The 15222-nt window shown below is 32.4% G+C and overlaps 1 protein-coding gene across 4 annotated transcripts in view; it reads right to left on the reverse strand.

The window, feature by feature from the left end:
- Window positions 1–15222, reverse strand: part of Nha1 (Na[+]/H[+] hydrogen antiporter 1) — a 572935-nt gene that overhangs the window by 435117 nt on the left and 122596 nt on the right. For all 4 annotated transcript variants that reach the window (XR_013079781.1, XM_076766049.1, XM_076766050.1 and 1 more), the window contains one exon: window positions 14500–14874. Coding sequence is in view for 3 of the 4 variants with exons in the window: in XM_076766049.1 (XP_076622164.1) it covers window positions 14500–14874 (375 nt within the window). In the remaining variant the exon portion in view is untranslated. The remainder of the gene's footprint in view (window positions 1–14499; window positions 14875–15222) is intronic.

Genomic DNA, 15222 nt, shown 5'->3' on the forward strand with positions numbered 1-15222 from the left:
AGTTCGAGAATAGTTACGTGAATATCGATACGAATATCATTGCTGGGGAGTCGGGTACAGCTCGGTTTCAGAGTACATACTGGGTGTATTGGAAATCACGAACAGCAACGAATGGAAAGAGAAGACTTTTCCGTGGAAAAATTAACCGTCAATGTGGAACAAAATATTTCTATGCGATTTCTCGTTTTGGAGAAAAACGTTCGAATACTTCCTTAATTATTATAATATTATATAAAAAATTAGAACCTTTTGAAATATTTTCAATTACAAATGGGAACGTGTATACTGTACCGACAAGTTGCTATAGTAATTAGATTCCTTTTATGGCAGTAAGTGCAATGTCTGCAAACGTAGATTTATTACTCGACGTTTCGGTCTATATCGATGGCCTCCTTCAGGAAATAATGTAATAAATTGTCATCGAAACTATCATGTACTACATACATGGAATTTCATTCATTTCATGAAACGTTTCCTAATAAAAGCACTGAAACTATTTTCACAAAACCTTTATTCCGAGCCCTAAAATGTCGGTCCCGTAAGAACAGTTTTCGTAGAAGTACTTAAAGTAAAAGCTTTTCTTGTAAAAGTATCCTAAGAACAAATATTTCTTTAAAGAAAAAGTTTGAAAAGACTTTAAAAAAAGATAAAAGTTAACTGTCTTTCTCGATCCATGGTTTATTCATAAGGGACTTTCGCGAAACTAGAAAATTTAGAAACGTGCGTAAGCAGAGTGGTTCTTCCATAAAACAAAACTATTTTTCGTTGACGCTATAATACGGTTTGAAAATATAAAAATCGTCCCTCGAAAAAATACAGATGTTTCCTTCTCGTGGAATATATCTGGAGCCATGAATAACATTGAAAAACATTTTAACAAAAGTTGTGCCTTTCTCTATATTTTCTTTTGTATCTAAAAATGACCGATGGAAATCGAAAATATTTGTTACGGACTAGCGAATAAATAAATAGACAGCTTTATAGACCAATCTCGCTCTGCGAAAAATGGTATTGTGATATGGACGTACTATTTTACATCCACGCGTCGTATGACAATTTTTTTCAATTTTTTTATTCGTCAACGTCCTTTGTTTATCGCGTAGATTCTTTAATTGTTCGTAAAAATGTTCGCAAAAATGACGAACTCAACCCTTTTAAAAGTTTTAGAATATTTATACTTCTGGATTAATTTACTGACAATTTAAACTTACATCTAACGTATTTTATGATTTCAATTTTTCAAAAATTTATTTTGCTTTCTATTAGAACTATAGACGCTAGTAAAATAAATATATCAGTTATCAAAAATTTGCCTTAGAAACAAAATCAGAGCAACCCAGACCATTATTTTTCGCTCGTAATGATTTGGGTTTAGGAAACTATTTGCTCAAAGTACATAACAAATATTTATCCATGCTTTTTATTAAAGCGTTCCTGGCAACAGGCAAACTGTCAAAACATCGACTATGAAGCAGAAATAGTAAAAATTTCAAATAACAGACAACGAATAAAATCGAAATTAATTTAAATATCTATTTTTACTGTTTTATTTGTCGTTCGGAATTTGTATCTCGACAAAATGTTTGTTCCTCTTTTGTATAACAACAAAGGTGCGTAAATTCTTGCTAAACCTTACAATAATAATTATTTCTCGAAAACTAAGAAAAATCGACTATTTTTTGCTCCAAAATACTCAGACACGTTCTACTACTAATATAGCGAGTTCGATACTTTTTTAAACAGTCGATGAAACTGTATATACGTGCAAAGTTGTTCTCGTCGATGAAAGAAGGTCGTAGAAAAAAGTTTCAATCGACTTTTTCGATTTATTCTTTTTCCTTCGCACAAAGAATGAACTTCTCGATGATTATGTCACTGTTATCGGGACACCCTGTGTATAAACTCGCAATGCAACGCTTCTCTGCCGAAGCTCGAGCAGCGATACACCAATGGGAAGTGATATACGAATACCGTGCGTCAAAGACATAAATTCTCCGTTCTTGACGGCTAATATTTCATGAATCGTGGAACGAGAGCATCGTCATATTTGTACATTAAAATGTGCGAAGTACAATATTTTTTGTATCGTTTCTTTCCGCATGGTGCCCGTGGATTCCCTTCCTTTGTGATAAATGAAAAATTACTCTACGAACGACCGACGCATGCAAACTGCCAGCTACATGTTTAAAATGCATCGTTTTGGAGAAATCTATTCGTCCATTATTGAATTGCAAATATACAGGGCGTTCGGCCACCCCTGGGAAAAATTTTAATGGGAGACTCTGGAGGCCAAAATAAGATGAAAATCAAGAATATCAATTTCTTGACTAAGGATTCGTTAAAAAGTTATTAAAAAATCAAATTAAAAAATTTCAAATCAATCTGAAAAAATTCTTTTCGGTTGCAGGGGTCAATTACAATCATTTTTGGTCATTATATATACCCCCGAAATCCTACCCACTTTCCAGAAAAAAATTCGATTAGGTGCTGAAAGTTTTGGGTGAAAAAAAAGACTTTCGAATCGTCTTGGAAAAATTATTTTTAGTTGCAGGGGTCAATTGCAAGCATTTTTGGTCAACAGACATACCCCCGAAATCCTACTCAGTTTCGAGAAAAAAATTCCTTACCGAAAATATAATTTCTGGCCAGAAATGTCTGCCCGAATTTTCATGCGAATCTTTAAAATGTCACAATTTTAGAACGGATTGGAAGATTTTAATGTTTAAAAAAGCAAATTACGCGTATTTTGACGGAGTATATGTATGAATCGCAAAAATGTTCGAAAAGTTGGTCCTTGACCCCGCAAAATGAGAAAAACCCCATAAAAATGGTCCAATTTTCAAACAGCCATAGCTCCCACAAATGTGAATATATTTCAATGAAACTTTTTTTTGAAGTAGAGCTCATGGGTACCTACAAAAAAGTATTAAACAACTTTTCTATAGGGCGTCAAACAAAATTACTAAAAATGAACAAGGAATTTTTAAGAAAAATCGACAGGGGGTAGGTGCCTAAATTTTTCGACGAAAAAAAAAATTTTTAATTAATTCTGAAAAAATTATTTTCGGTTACGGGGGTCAATTACAATCATTTTTGGTGGATAGACATACTCTCAAAATCCTACGCACTTTTGAGAAAAAAATTCCCAAACGAAAATATAAAGCATGACTAGGAATGTAGCTTGGAAACATCGAAATCTTTAAAACGTCATAACTTCTGAACGGATTGAAGGATTTTAATGTTTAAAAAAGCAAACAACGCGTATTTTGATGAAAAATATGTAGCAATTCTAAAAATATTTGAAAAGTTGTTCCTTGACACTGTAAAGTGAGAAAAACCCCATAAAACTGGTCCAATTTTCAAACTGCCATAACTCTTACAGTAGTGAACGTACCCCATTGAAATTTAGCATGGAAGTGGAACTCGTGGATACCTACAAAAAAGTATTAGACAACTTTTCCGTACAATGTGAACCAAATTAATTACACATGAAAAACGAATTTTTAAGAAAAATCGACAGGGGGTAGGTGCCCAAATTTTTCGACGAAAAACAAAATTTTTAATTGATTCTGAAAAAATTATTTTCGCTTACGGGGATCAATTACAATCATTTTTGGTGAACATATATACCCTCGAAATCCTACCCACTCTCGAGAAAAAAATTCGTTACCGAAAATATAATGTCTGATCATGAATGAATGATTTCCCTAAATTTCTATGTGTTTCAAATCGTTTTGAAAAAATTATTTTCGATTGCAGGGGTCAATTACAATCATTTTTGGTGAATACACATACCCCCGAAATCCTACCCACTTTCGAGAAAAAAATTCGAGAATGTGTGAAAGTTTTCAACAAAATTAAAAAATTTCAAATCGTTTTAGAAAAAATTATTTTTAGTTGTAGGGGTCAATTATAATCATCTTTGGTAAATAGATATACCCCCAAAATCCTACGTATTTTCGCGAAAAAAATTCAGAACGGTCACAATTTTAAACGTTAATAACTTTTTAACGAAGCCTCCATCAACAAATTAATATTCTTGATTTTCGTCTTCTAGAATCTCCCACTACAGTTTTTTCCAGGGATGACCTAATACCCTGTATAGATTATGTTGACATAGGGTTTTAACCGTGTATTATAAAGGATACTCGAAAAAGTATTATACCAAGAGTGTCTTCTCTTTTTGCCATCAAGATGGAAACAGATCGTTAACGATTATGGAAATTATATTGCAAATTAATGAACGGTATGCAAACTTATTATTTTCGTTTGATTAAAGAAACAAGATTTCTTGACACATGATTTCCGTAAAATAAAATAAATGTGTATGATTTATATACTCCATATATTTTTTATAGTTTGACCATTTTATCGAAAGGAATAAACGATTTGATATTTGATATCTCTTTTTTAAATTATTCAATTACGTAGAAATTAATCCTAAATTCAAAATGTAATTTCATTAGGGATTTTCTATCACAGAATTGATCAATGATGTATTTACAATTTAAATAGGATTAATATATGGTGGGCATTCGAGCACAGCTGTGTATATGTACATAAAATGCGTAGTTCAATATCTGAAAGCGCGTAAATGATGATTTATAATCATGAAATCACGTAAAGGAGGATATAAATTCGTTCTTGCGGCGTACCATATTTCAAAGAAGACAATCGACGTTAAATTTGCATTTAACGTTTAAGACGTCGCACTTGAAACTGAAAATATGATTCAAATACAGTGTCATATTTGTTAAAAATATTCCCTCGACAGAGAAAAGTGTCTGTATTTAACCTTGTGAAAAGTCTAAAATATTTTTATGCCAGCATTTTGGTAATTTAACAGAACAAACTTTTCAATAATCATTACTCTGTCGTTACGCCATTATTAAAGTACGTATATTCACTTTATAGATTACGGTGCTTTGTATATGTAATTTACCTCGCTCAGAAGTTTATGAAATTGGAATTCAGGATAATTATGGAAACTAGAGAATCACTCTGTGCATGAACTTCAGGCATTTGCATTTCATGAAACTATAATACTTCGATACTACAACAGTTTTCTAAAGTATTATTTAACAAATTCAACCGTAGTTAAGCACACGTATATACGACAAATTTTCGAAATTCTCAAAAATGAAACGCATTGTACGACAAAAATTTAATTCAAAATTTTCGATTCATTTTTGCACGAAGAATCGTTCTAGCTTTTATTTCAGTATTTCTAGCGTACCTTATATTTCTATGTTAAGCATATAAAGTTTGTCATTTAATTTAACCTAATTCTGTATCTAACGGTTGTAAGGCATTGTGGTTGCTAATTACCCTAATAGGTTGATGCAACAGTAAAAATTAAATAAAAAAAAAATAGACAATTATAAATAAAATTTAATCAAGCAAGTATGAAATTTAGAACGTATGCATTTCTAAAACAGACTAATTTAAAATACCAACTACACAACGTCACAAAATTATGCGTTAATGACACAATTCGATGAAAATTAAATTTAAAAAGCTTTCTATACGTACTCACACAACTGAAAAAAAGTTATAAGAAGTAGTTGAATAATTCTATTTCGCGTAATTCCTCTAAAAATAAATGCAAAAAATTGCTGTCTTCTGGACTGTTGATAACTCTCGTGGATTTGGTTTGGCAGTGTTGGAGGAACCATTCGAATTGTCCAACCGTGAGTTTTCGGAACAGGTGCTACTCGAACGTTCATTCCGTGTAAATGCAACAGACGGCCGCGTTACACCAGGTATCGCGCTTTATTAGAGCAACTTTAATCATAGAGCGTAACGAAGCTCTGTTATTAGATCGAGGCTAACACGCGAGTTCGAGGAAATTGTCAAGCTCGCCGGATTAAACCGACAGTTTGGTCAGTGATGTGCAACGTTGCTTAGAAATTGAGAACAGAGAACCGTTCACGCAAGCTTTGCCGCGTTGGAGGTTGAATAGGAAGATTAATTAATTTTCCGTTCATCTCCGTGATTAAGACGAAGATGCGCGCGAGAAACATTCGGTCGAGTAATGAACTTGACTCGATTTTCTAAACTCCCATAAATCATTATTTTGGAACTTCGTTTACCGGGTTCAATTCTTCCACGAGCATTCGGCACTCTTTTGATTTTTGTTTGGGTACAAATTTTGAAAAGGAAGACTTTGTAAACATTTTAAGCTTTGAAACTTTAACTCGAGGAAAGTAAATTCGAATAGTTGTAATAAAAAATAAAACGATTAACGTTCTTGGATCTTTTTTCTTAAGTCGAGAATATAATCTTTGTTTTGTAAACGGGGTATTTCATTCTTTTAATATTGAAATAATTCGTTTGTGACAAGCATACGGGGGCTTAAACGAAGGTTTGGTGGATCGTTTCTATTTATTAGTTAAGTTTTCTACTCTAGAAATTTAAAGGCAATTATTCGTAGTAGGGTGTTTTATTTAGATTAAAAATTAAGATTTAATTACATAAGTTAACGTAAATCTTAGATTCAACCTCTAGGATTTATTCAACTTTCATTGATTTTATTTAAATTTTAATTCATTTCTAAAAGAATGTACCCTTTGTATCATATAATGTAGACAGTACTATGAATTATGTCACAGAGTAATCCCTATTAGAAGTTGAAACTGCATTAAAATAAAAAAATAAAAAGAAGACATCTCTTTCTGAATATTTTACTCCAGCATAATTTATAATATTTCAGACTTCGTATATTTAGTTACCCATATCTTAAAAAAATGTATATTTCTCATAAAGAAACGTTACACATTATTGATAAAATATCCGATGTTCAATGATGAAAAAGATCAAAGTTTGAGAAGATCGAGTTATTTGAGAAATTATTTTTAAAAAATGTATTGAAATTGTTACTTTATAGAATAAAATAAAAAATGATTTCATTTAAGAGTCAAATAACGAAGCAATGTAGAGAATAGTTTAAATATCATACAGGCAAATAAGAATAATATATTATTTTAACAATGCTCAGACCTGTATAAATAACAAAAGTGACAAGATCCAAGGGAGCCAAGGAATGCACAAAATTTTTTATTACGGTTGAAATATTCTACTTTCGTACAAAGGCAAAAGGCTGCCATTTTATAAGGACACATACATTCTCGAAAACAAAGCAGAATTAAATTAACATTTTACTTGTAAAACAATATTACCTGTTTCCACGATCGTTCACATAAAACTATTTCTGGTTACATTTTTGTTTCAATGAAGTTATTAATTCAAAATGGTTTCTTATTAAAGTTTTTTTTCTTGTTAAAATTTTTTTTTATTTCTTGTTATATTTTTATTTTAATGAAATTATTAATTCAAAGTGGTTTCATCTACTTTAGGACTTTCAAGATCAACTTTCTTTTCATTCCCTGCTATATTTCTATTTTAATAGGATTATTAATCCAAAATAGTGTCATCTTTTTTAGAATCTTTTACAACACTATGACACTACACGATTGGAAAGCCGTAGAATAAGTAAAGAATAAAATAAAGAATAATTTCATTTGAGAGTCAACGAAATGATCTAGAGAAAGGTCATTCCACTACAATAAACTAATTGCTGTGAATACCATCCAGCCAAATAAGAACAATATATCATTTTAACAACACTCGAGCCTGTATAAATAAATGATAGAAGGACCCACGAAGCCAAGAAAGGAACGTTAAAAAATTGTTTATTTCTGTTGAAATATTCGAAATTCGTGCACGTAAAACTTTCTGACAAATAGTCGAATTAAGTTGTCGCGGAAGATGCACCTTGAATTCTCTACTCTTGAAACCGCGATTACTATGCTGGCCGGGCATTGCCGTGTGTGCCTACGACGAATCGTTATTGCCCGGCCTCGACATTAAAAAGCGGCCACCTTACGATCGCGATGAATCGATCGTTGCTTCGAGGACTTTCTGGGGACATTCCATTACTTGTCGCCAGCGCTTTCCATGGCTGACGCGTGAGTGGAAACTACGATTGCGCGCTACGCAATGGTAAACGGAAATGTCATAATGTGGTCCAACTTTTGTCAGCGCTGAAAGCATAGCGTAGCATACGAAGGTGTGCTACTAGCCTTAATTTGCTGTCGGCGGCAAAACTAACCAGAGACTGTTTACTGAACGTCGCTCTTTTCCACGAATTTCACACTTTATTTAGCGACAACTATTAAGGCCACGACACTTTAAATTGCTCTATCGTCGAATACACTGGGCGAGTCTTCCGACACGATGACGTGGAATAAAAAGTAATTCAAAATGGTTTCATCTACATTAGGACGTTCAAGGTCAACTTTTTTTTTTGTTTCTTGGTATATTTCTATTTTAATGGGATTATTAATTCAAGATGATTTCATCTACGTTGGTATCTTCAGGATCAACTATGATTATTTGTTTCACGAGAGAATAGAATATTGTTTAAAATCGTACATTGGTAGAGTTACTAGATTTCTGATCGAAAACCATTGTTTTGGGACGAAGACAATTTGAACATGAGCACAGTAATATATTTTTATTTAATAAATAATGATTATAAATTAAACGCTTTGTTTAATCATTAAAAATCGTGAATTTTTGGTTTCTTCGTCGTACAAATGGTTTGCCCAGAAAATGTTACAATTTGAAATAGATATAAATAAAATTCCAAATCATTCTGAAAAAATTATTTTTGGTTGCAGAGATCAATTGCAATCACTTTTGATGAATAGACATACCCTCAAATTCCTACACACTTTCGAGAAAAAAATTCTTTACCGTAAATACAATGTCTGAGCATAAATGAAACTTCATGCCTAATCCCCTTAAATTTCATGCGTATGTTTAAAAAATCAAAACTCCTCAACGGATTCGAGGATTTTAATGTTTCAAACGGCAAACAGCGCGTATTTTAGTGATGAATATGTAGAAATTCTAACAATATTGAAAAAGTTGTTCCTTGACCCCGTAAAGTGAGAAAACCCCCATAAAACTGGTTCAATTTTCAAACAGCCATAACTCCTACAATAGTGAATATATTTCAATGAAACTTTTGTCTGAAGTAGAGCTCATGGGTATCTACGAAAAAGTATTAGGCAACTTATCTGTAGAGCGTCAAAGAAAATTATTAAAAATCACTAACTAATTTTTATGAAAAATCGACAGGGGGTAGGTGCCTAAATTTTTCGATGAAAAAAAAAAATTTCAAATCGTTCTAAAAAAAATATTTTCGGTTCCGGGGGTCAATTGCAATAATTTTTGGTGAATAGACCTACCCCCAAAATCCTATTCACTTTCGAAAAAAAAATTCAGTAGGGGCGGAACTTTAAACGTTAATAACTTTTTAACGAATCCCCCATGAACAAATTAGTATTCTTGATTTTCGTCTTATTTTGGCCTCTAGAATCTTCCATTAAAATTTTTCCCAGAGGTGGTTACGAAAATAAAAAAAGCTTCGAGGAAGATTGTTCTGTGTTATTTTTATGTGACAGGATTATGTATACTACTTTGAATAGAGAAACTTTTAATAATTATCGGTGCTCCCATCGAGCAAAAGCGATACTATATAGTTGTCACGAAAGAGGGATGAAGTGCTGCTCATAAAACTGTGATTTGAAACTTCGATATCGTTTTCGCGTGATTTGTCAATCCCAACGAAATAGCTGACGAATGAATATCTCTGTATTATATCTTATCTCTGAGTGCTACGAGTTTGCTGCGATACAAGCGAGTTTTATTCAGTTTTCTTCATATTTTTACCCGAGGGTTTGTCCCTTTCCATCCATCAGTTTATCCGACGGATCAATCTTTAACTTCGCCATGAAAATGGTCGTTCGTATGGCCCACCGTTTGTCTCCGTCAAAACAAACTTTTATTCTCGAAACGAAATAATAAAACAAATGTAAGAGTATCAGAAAAATTAGGCTAATATTATGCAAACGTTTCAACAGACGAAGTAAATGCCCTCGAGAAATCAAGTGCACACAATTTCTACTAAAAGAAATACAAAATAAGGAATGAAAATTAAGATTCGTTTCTTTTTATTCAAAGTAATGAATTGTTTGAAAGTACTTTTTCTCTTATATCATAAAATGCTTGATTTATACCTTTGAACTTTCCATTCCATTTACCGGAAACTTTCCGTGGCTGATTTTTTAGTATTCATTCAATATTCATTTCGAAAAATGAATATTAAACAATACTGAAAAATTTAGTAAAGTACTTGTTTATATCACGATAAAACAAACACAAGGGGTACAAGTACAGAATACGTTTTGTAAAAATATTAAAAATAACGATAAATATTGAAATACGTTACACGAAGATATATTATTACGAGAATTTCACGTTGGCTCCCATTTTGTTATCACTTTTCATATTTTATTGCTCTTTCCATCCAGCGTTTAGTATTCTACTCTATATAGGGATTGGTTTAATGCTCCGGCAACGTTTCGAGCCACTCCCGAAACGGAAACCAAACTAATAATTCGAACCGGCGAAACACACGTGACGATGACAAATAAATACCATCACATGACGCGGAGGAATAAATTTCAATTAGGAAATGATGGAGTTCCATTTACAAATTCAGTATGAGAAGTAATGTGTGCGTAAGAGCACATGATTTTAATCACGTGTTCAGTTAAGTCTAACTGTAGTCACGCGCAACAGCATAATAATTAACCTTTTAGCTCGCTTGGGTTAACAGTGTCGTTCAACCAAGTAGAGACATTCCGCCTCAATGTCTTACACTTGTAAATTATAACTGATAATGGTACATATAAATTCTATCGTACTCATCGATAATATCGACGCGCTCCTGTTGCTTTTAAGTCGCATTATTAATCGCGTTCATCGAATATAGCGTAACAGAACCGCTTCGAAAGTGCACTCTACTGCAGAAAACAAAATATCTCTACTACTAACAGATCAACAAAATATTAAATGTCATGAAAAATAGCTTTAAAAAAGGAAATCTTTATAGTTGATTATAGATATTTATAATTCGAATAATTTTGTGATTTGTCATTAGACCTAATCTTTTCTACTTGAATATAGATCATAAAATACATTTTATCCTTGCAAAATAATTTTGTGATTTGTCGTTAGACCAAATCTTTTTTACTTGAATATAATGTTATTTTACATATTTTCTCCTTGCAAAATAATTTTCTGATTTGTCGTTAGACCTAATCTTTTCTACTTGAATATAATATTATTTTATATATTTTATCCTTGCAAAATAATTTTCTGATTTGTCGTTAGACCTAATCTTTTTTACTTGAATATAGATCATAAAATACATTTTATCCTTGCAAAATAATTTTGTGATTTGTCGTTAGAACTAATCTTTTCTACTTGAATATAATGTTATAAATTTATACATTTTATCCTTGCAAAATAATCTTCTGATTTGTCGTTAGAACTAATCTTTTTTACTTGAATATAATGTTATAAATTTATACATTTTATTGTTGCACGTTTCTCTTTAATCTCTTGGAAAAAATAACACGGAAATACAGCCATCTATCATACGATACTTATAACGTCAGATACGGAAAAGATTTTTTTCAAAGTGTAGTATCTGTCAAGTAAAAGATAAATAACTACTGTCGTAGTATGAATAAGTCCATCGATAAAGTAAACATCCATCGGGAGATTTTGTTTTACGTTTCGCGGTTTTTTTGTAGTATCAAATAGTATAAAAATATATACAAATTTTTTCGAACGCTATAAAATAGTTTTTGCACAGTAAAACAAGTACCAAGATGGCTGAAAAATCGACGTTGTGGACGTTCGCGGTAAGTAGATCCATTTTGGAGCTATTGTACCCGAAATACAGTCTCAAACGGGCAGAAACGCGATGAAAACATCCTTGAAAAATGATAGTTTGCACTTTCAAGTTATTCATGAAATTTAACAATCTTGGATAAATTTTACATTAGCAGAATATTTATTTATTGATACATTTTGCATCAAGCTGGAAGAAATATTTTTTAACATGGTCAAACGCAATATATATTTCGAAAAATGAAAGATGTAATTTAGACCAGTTTCATAATAATTGGGACATATAATCGTAGAATTTGAACTTTAAAATTACTAGAACTCGATTTAAAAAAAAATGATGATTCATTTAAAAAGATGTGACTTGGGCCAATTTCATAATACATAGTTGACATTTAATCGCAGAATTTCTACTTTAAAGTTATTAGAATTCTTTAAAAAATAAAAAATAATAATACTGTGATAATTCAAAATGAAAAATGCATCCTTTATATGTAAATTTTCTAATTTCATGTAAGCTGGAAAAAGTATTTCTTAACATGGTCCAACGTAATATATATTTCGAAGAAGGAAAGATGTGACTTGGGTCAATTACATAACAATTGACATTTAATCACAATATTTACACTTTAAAGATACTAAAACTCTTTTTTTAAAGAAAACGATGATTCTCTGATAATTCAAAATGAAAAAAGCACTATTTATTTGCAAGTTTTCTAATTTCACAGAATGAACGGTGCATCTATCGAGCAATTTCCACGTTCTACTATCGCGAGTTTTCCTTTCAAGAAAGGGATGAAACAGTAGATGACAAAAGAACTCACCGCAGATTGGATATGACGACAGATAATTCAAAATAAAAAATCCACCATTTATTTGCAAGTTTTCTAATTTCACAGAATGAACGATTCATCTATCGAGCAATTTCCACGTTCTACTATCGCTAGTTTTCCTTTTAAGAAAGGGATGAAACAGTAGATGACAAAAGAACTCACCGCAGATTATACAGGGTGTTCGGCCACTCCTGGGAAAAATTTTAATGGGAGATTCTAGAGGTCAAAATAAGATGAAAATCAAGAATACAAATTTGTTGATGGAGGCTTCGTTAAAAAGTTATTAACGCTTAAAGTTCCACCCGTACTGAATTTTTTTCTAGAAAGTGAGTAGGATTTCGGGGGTAGATCTATTCACCAAAAATTATTGTAATTAACCCCCGAAACCGAAAATAATTTTTTCAGAACGAGTTAAAATTTTTTTTTTTCGTCGAAAAATTTAGGCACCACACCCTGTCGATTTTTCTTAAAAATTTGTTTTTTATTTTTAGTAATTTTGTTTAACATTATACAGAAAAGTTGTTTAATACTTTTTTATAGGTATCCATGAGCACTACTTCAGAAAAAAGTTTCATTAAAATATATTCGCTATAGTAGGAGTTATGGACATTTGAAAATTGGACCATTTTTATGCGGTTTTTCTCATTTTGCGAGGTCAAGGACTAACTTTTCGAATATTTTTACGATTTGTACATATTCTCCAACAAAATACGCGTAGTTTGCTTTTTTAAACATTAAAATCGTCCAATCCATTCAGAAGTTATGACGTTTTAAAGATTCGCATGAAAATTCGGGCAAACATTTCTGGCCAGAAATTATATTTTCGGTAAGGAATTTTTTTTTCGAAAATGGTTAGGATTTCGAGGGTATATCTATTGATCAAAAATGATTGCAATTGACCCCCGCAACGGAAAATAATTTTTCCAGAAAAATTTGAAATTTTTTTTTTTCGCCGAAAAATTTAGGCACCTACCCCCTGTCGATTTTTCTTAAAAATTCGTTTTTGATTTTTTGTAATTTTGTTTGGCGCACTACAGAAAAGTTGTGTAATACTTTTTTATAGGTATCCATGAGCACGACTTCAGAAAAAAGTTTCATTAAAATATATTCGCTATAGTAGGAGTTATGGACATTTGAAAATTGGACCATTTTTATGCGGTTTTTCTCATTTTGCGTGTTCGAGGACCAACTTTTCAAATATTTTTGCAATTTCTACATATTCTCCACCAAAATACACGTAGTTTGCTTTTTTAAACATTAAAATCGCCCAATCCGTTGAGAAGTTATGACATTTTAAAGATTCGCGTGAAATTTCAGGGAAGCATTTCTGGGCCTCACATTAGATTTTCGGTGAGGAATTTTTTTCTCGGAAATGGTTAGGATTTCGAGGGTATGTCTATTGACCAAAAATGCTTGTAATTGACCCCTGTAATTAAATATAATTTTTTTTGCATGATTTGAAATTTTTTAATTTCGTCTAAAAATTTCAGTACCTACTCGAATTTTTTTCTTGAAAATGGGTAGAATTTCGAGGGTATGTCTAATGACCAAAAATGATTGTAATTGACCCCCACAACCAAAAATAATTTTTCTGTGAATGATTTGAAATTTTTAATTCAATTTTTTAGTAACTTTTTAATGAACCCTCAACCAACAAATTGGTATTCTTGATTTTCGTGTTATTTTGGCCTCTAGAATCTCCCATTAAAATTTTTCCCAGGGGTGGTCGAACACCCTGTATATGACGACTGATAATTCAAAAGTAAAAATCCACTATTTATTTGCAAGTTTTCTAATTTTACAGAATGAACGGTGCATCTATCGAGCAATTGCCACGTTCTACTATCGCTAGTTTCCCTTTTAAGAAAGGGATGAAACAGTAGATGACAAAAAAACTCACCGCAGATTGGATATGACGACGGTGTAGTTGCCCTCAATGCTGACCAGGCCAACGTTCTGAAGTATAATGCCGGTGATCAGCATGCCGATCAGGGCAGGAAGGGTGGTTAAGGAGAACAGCCATCCCCCGAAGTGTGCCACTATAGACAGAGCAGCAAGACCGAAGAGCTGGCCACCAGGGGCTGCGTCGTCGCCGATCACCGAATAGACGATACCCCAGAGTAACAGCCCTAACAGGAAGAGACACAAAAGTCTGGCGAATTTTCTGTAGCTGGGGCAAAATGGCTGCGGACAGGCTCTTTTCCAGCCGGGTGGCTCCCACGATGGCGTGTCGTCGCGACCGTGGCATCGCGAGCAAAATACGTACAACCACGACCTGAAAGGGACATTAAGGAAAAGTAGTGTTACAGCTGTCGTTCCTTTTGACCTGTTGCTCGCGTTCTTTTCTCCTCGTTTCACGGTTGTGAGACAGAAGCTTTCGATATAAAATTATAAGAACTTTCTGCGAGTCTTTTCGCCAAAACAAAATTTGAATTAAGCGTTCTTAAATGTATTCAAGTTAATTGTTATTTTAGAGTTTTGGGGTCATTGGTTACGAATTTGAGGATCTCGAAACCCCCACTGCCATTAAATTTACACCAAAAAATTACAAGAACCCTCTTTTTACCAAAGTAAAATTTGAATTAGGTATTCCAATATCAATATTTGTCAAATCTTTGTATAA

Source organism: Colletes latitarsis, chromosome 6, assembly GCF_051014445.1.
Source record: "Colletes latitarsis isolate SP2378_abdomen chromosome 6, iyColLati1, whole genome shotgun sequence".
Classification (NCBI taxonomy): domain Eukaryota; kingdom Metazoa; phylum Arthropoda; class Insecta; order Hymenoptera; family Colletidae; genus Colletes; species Colletes latitarsis.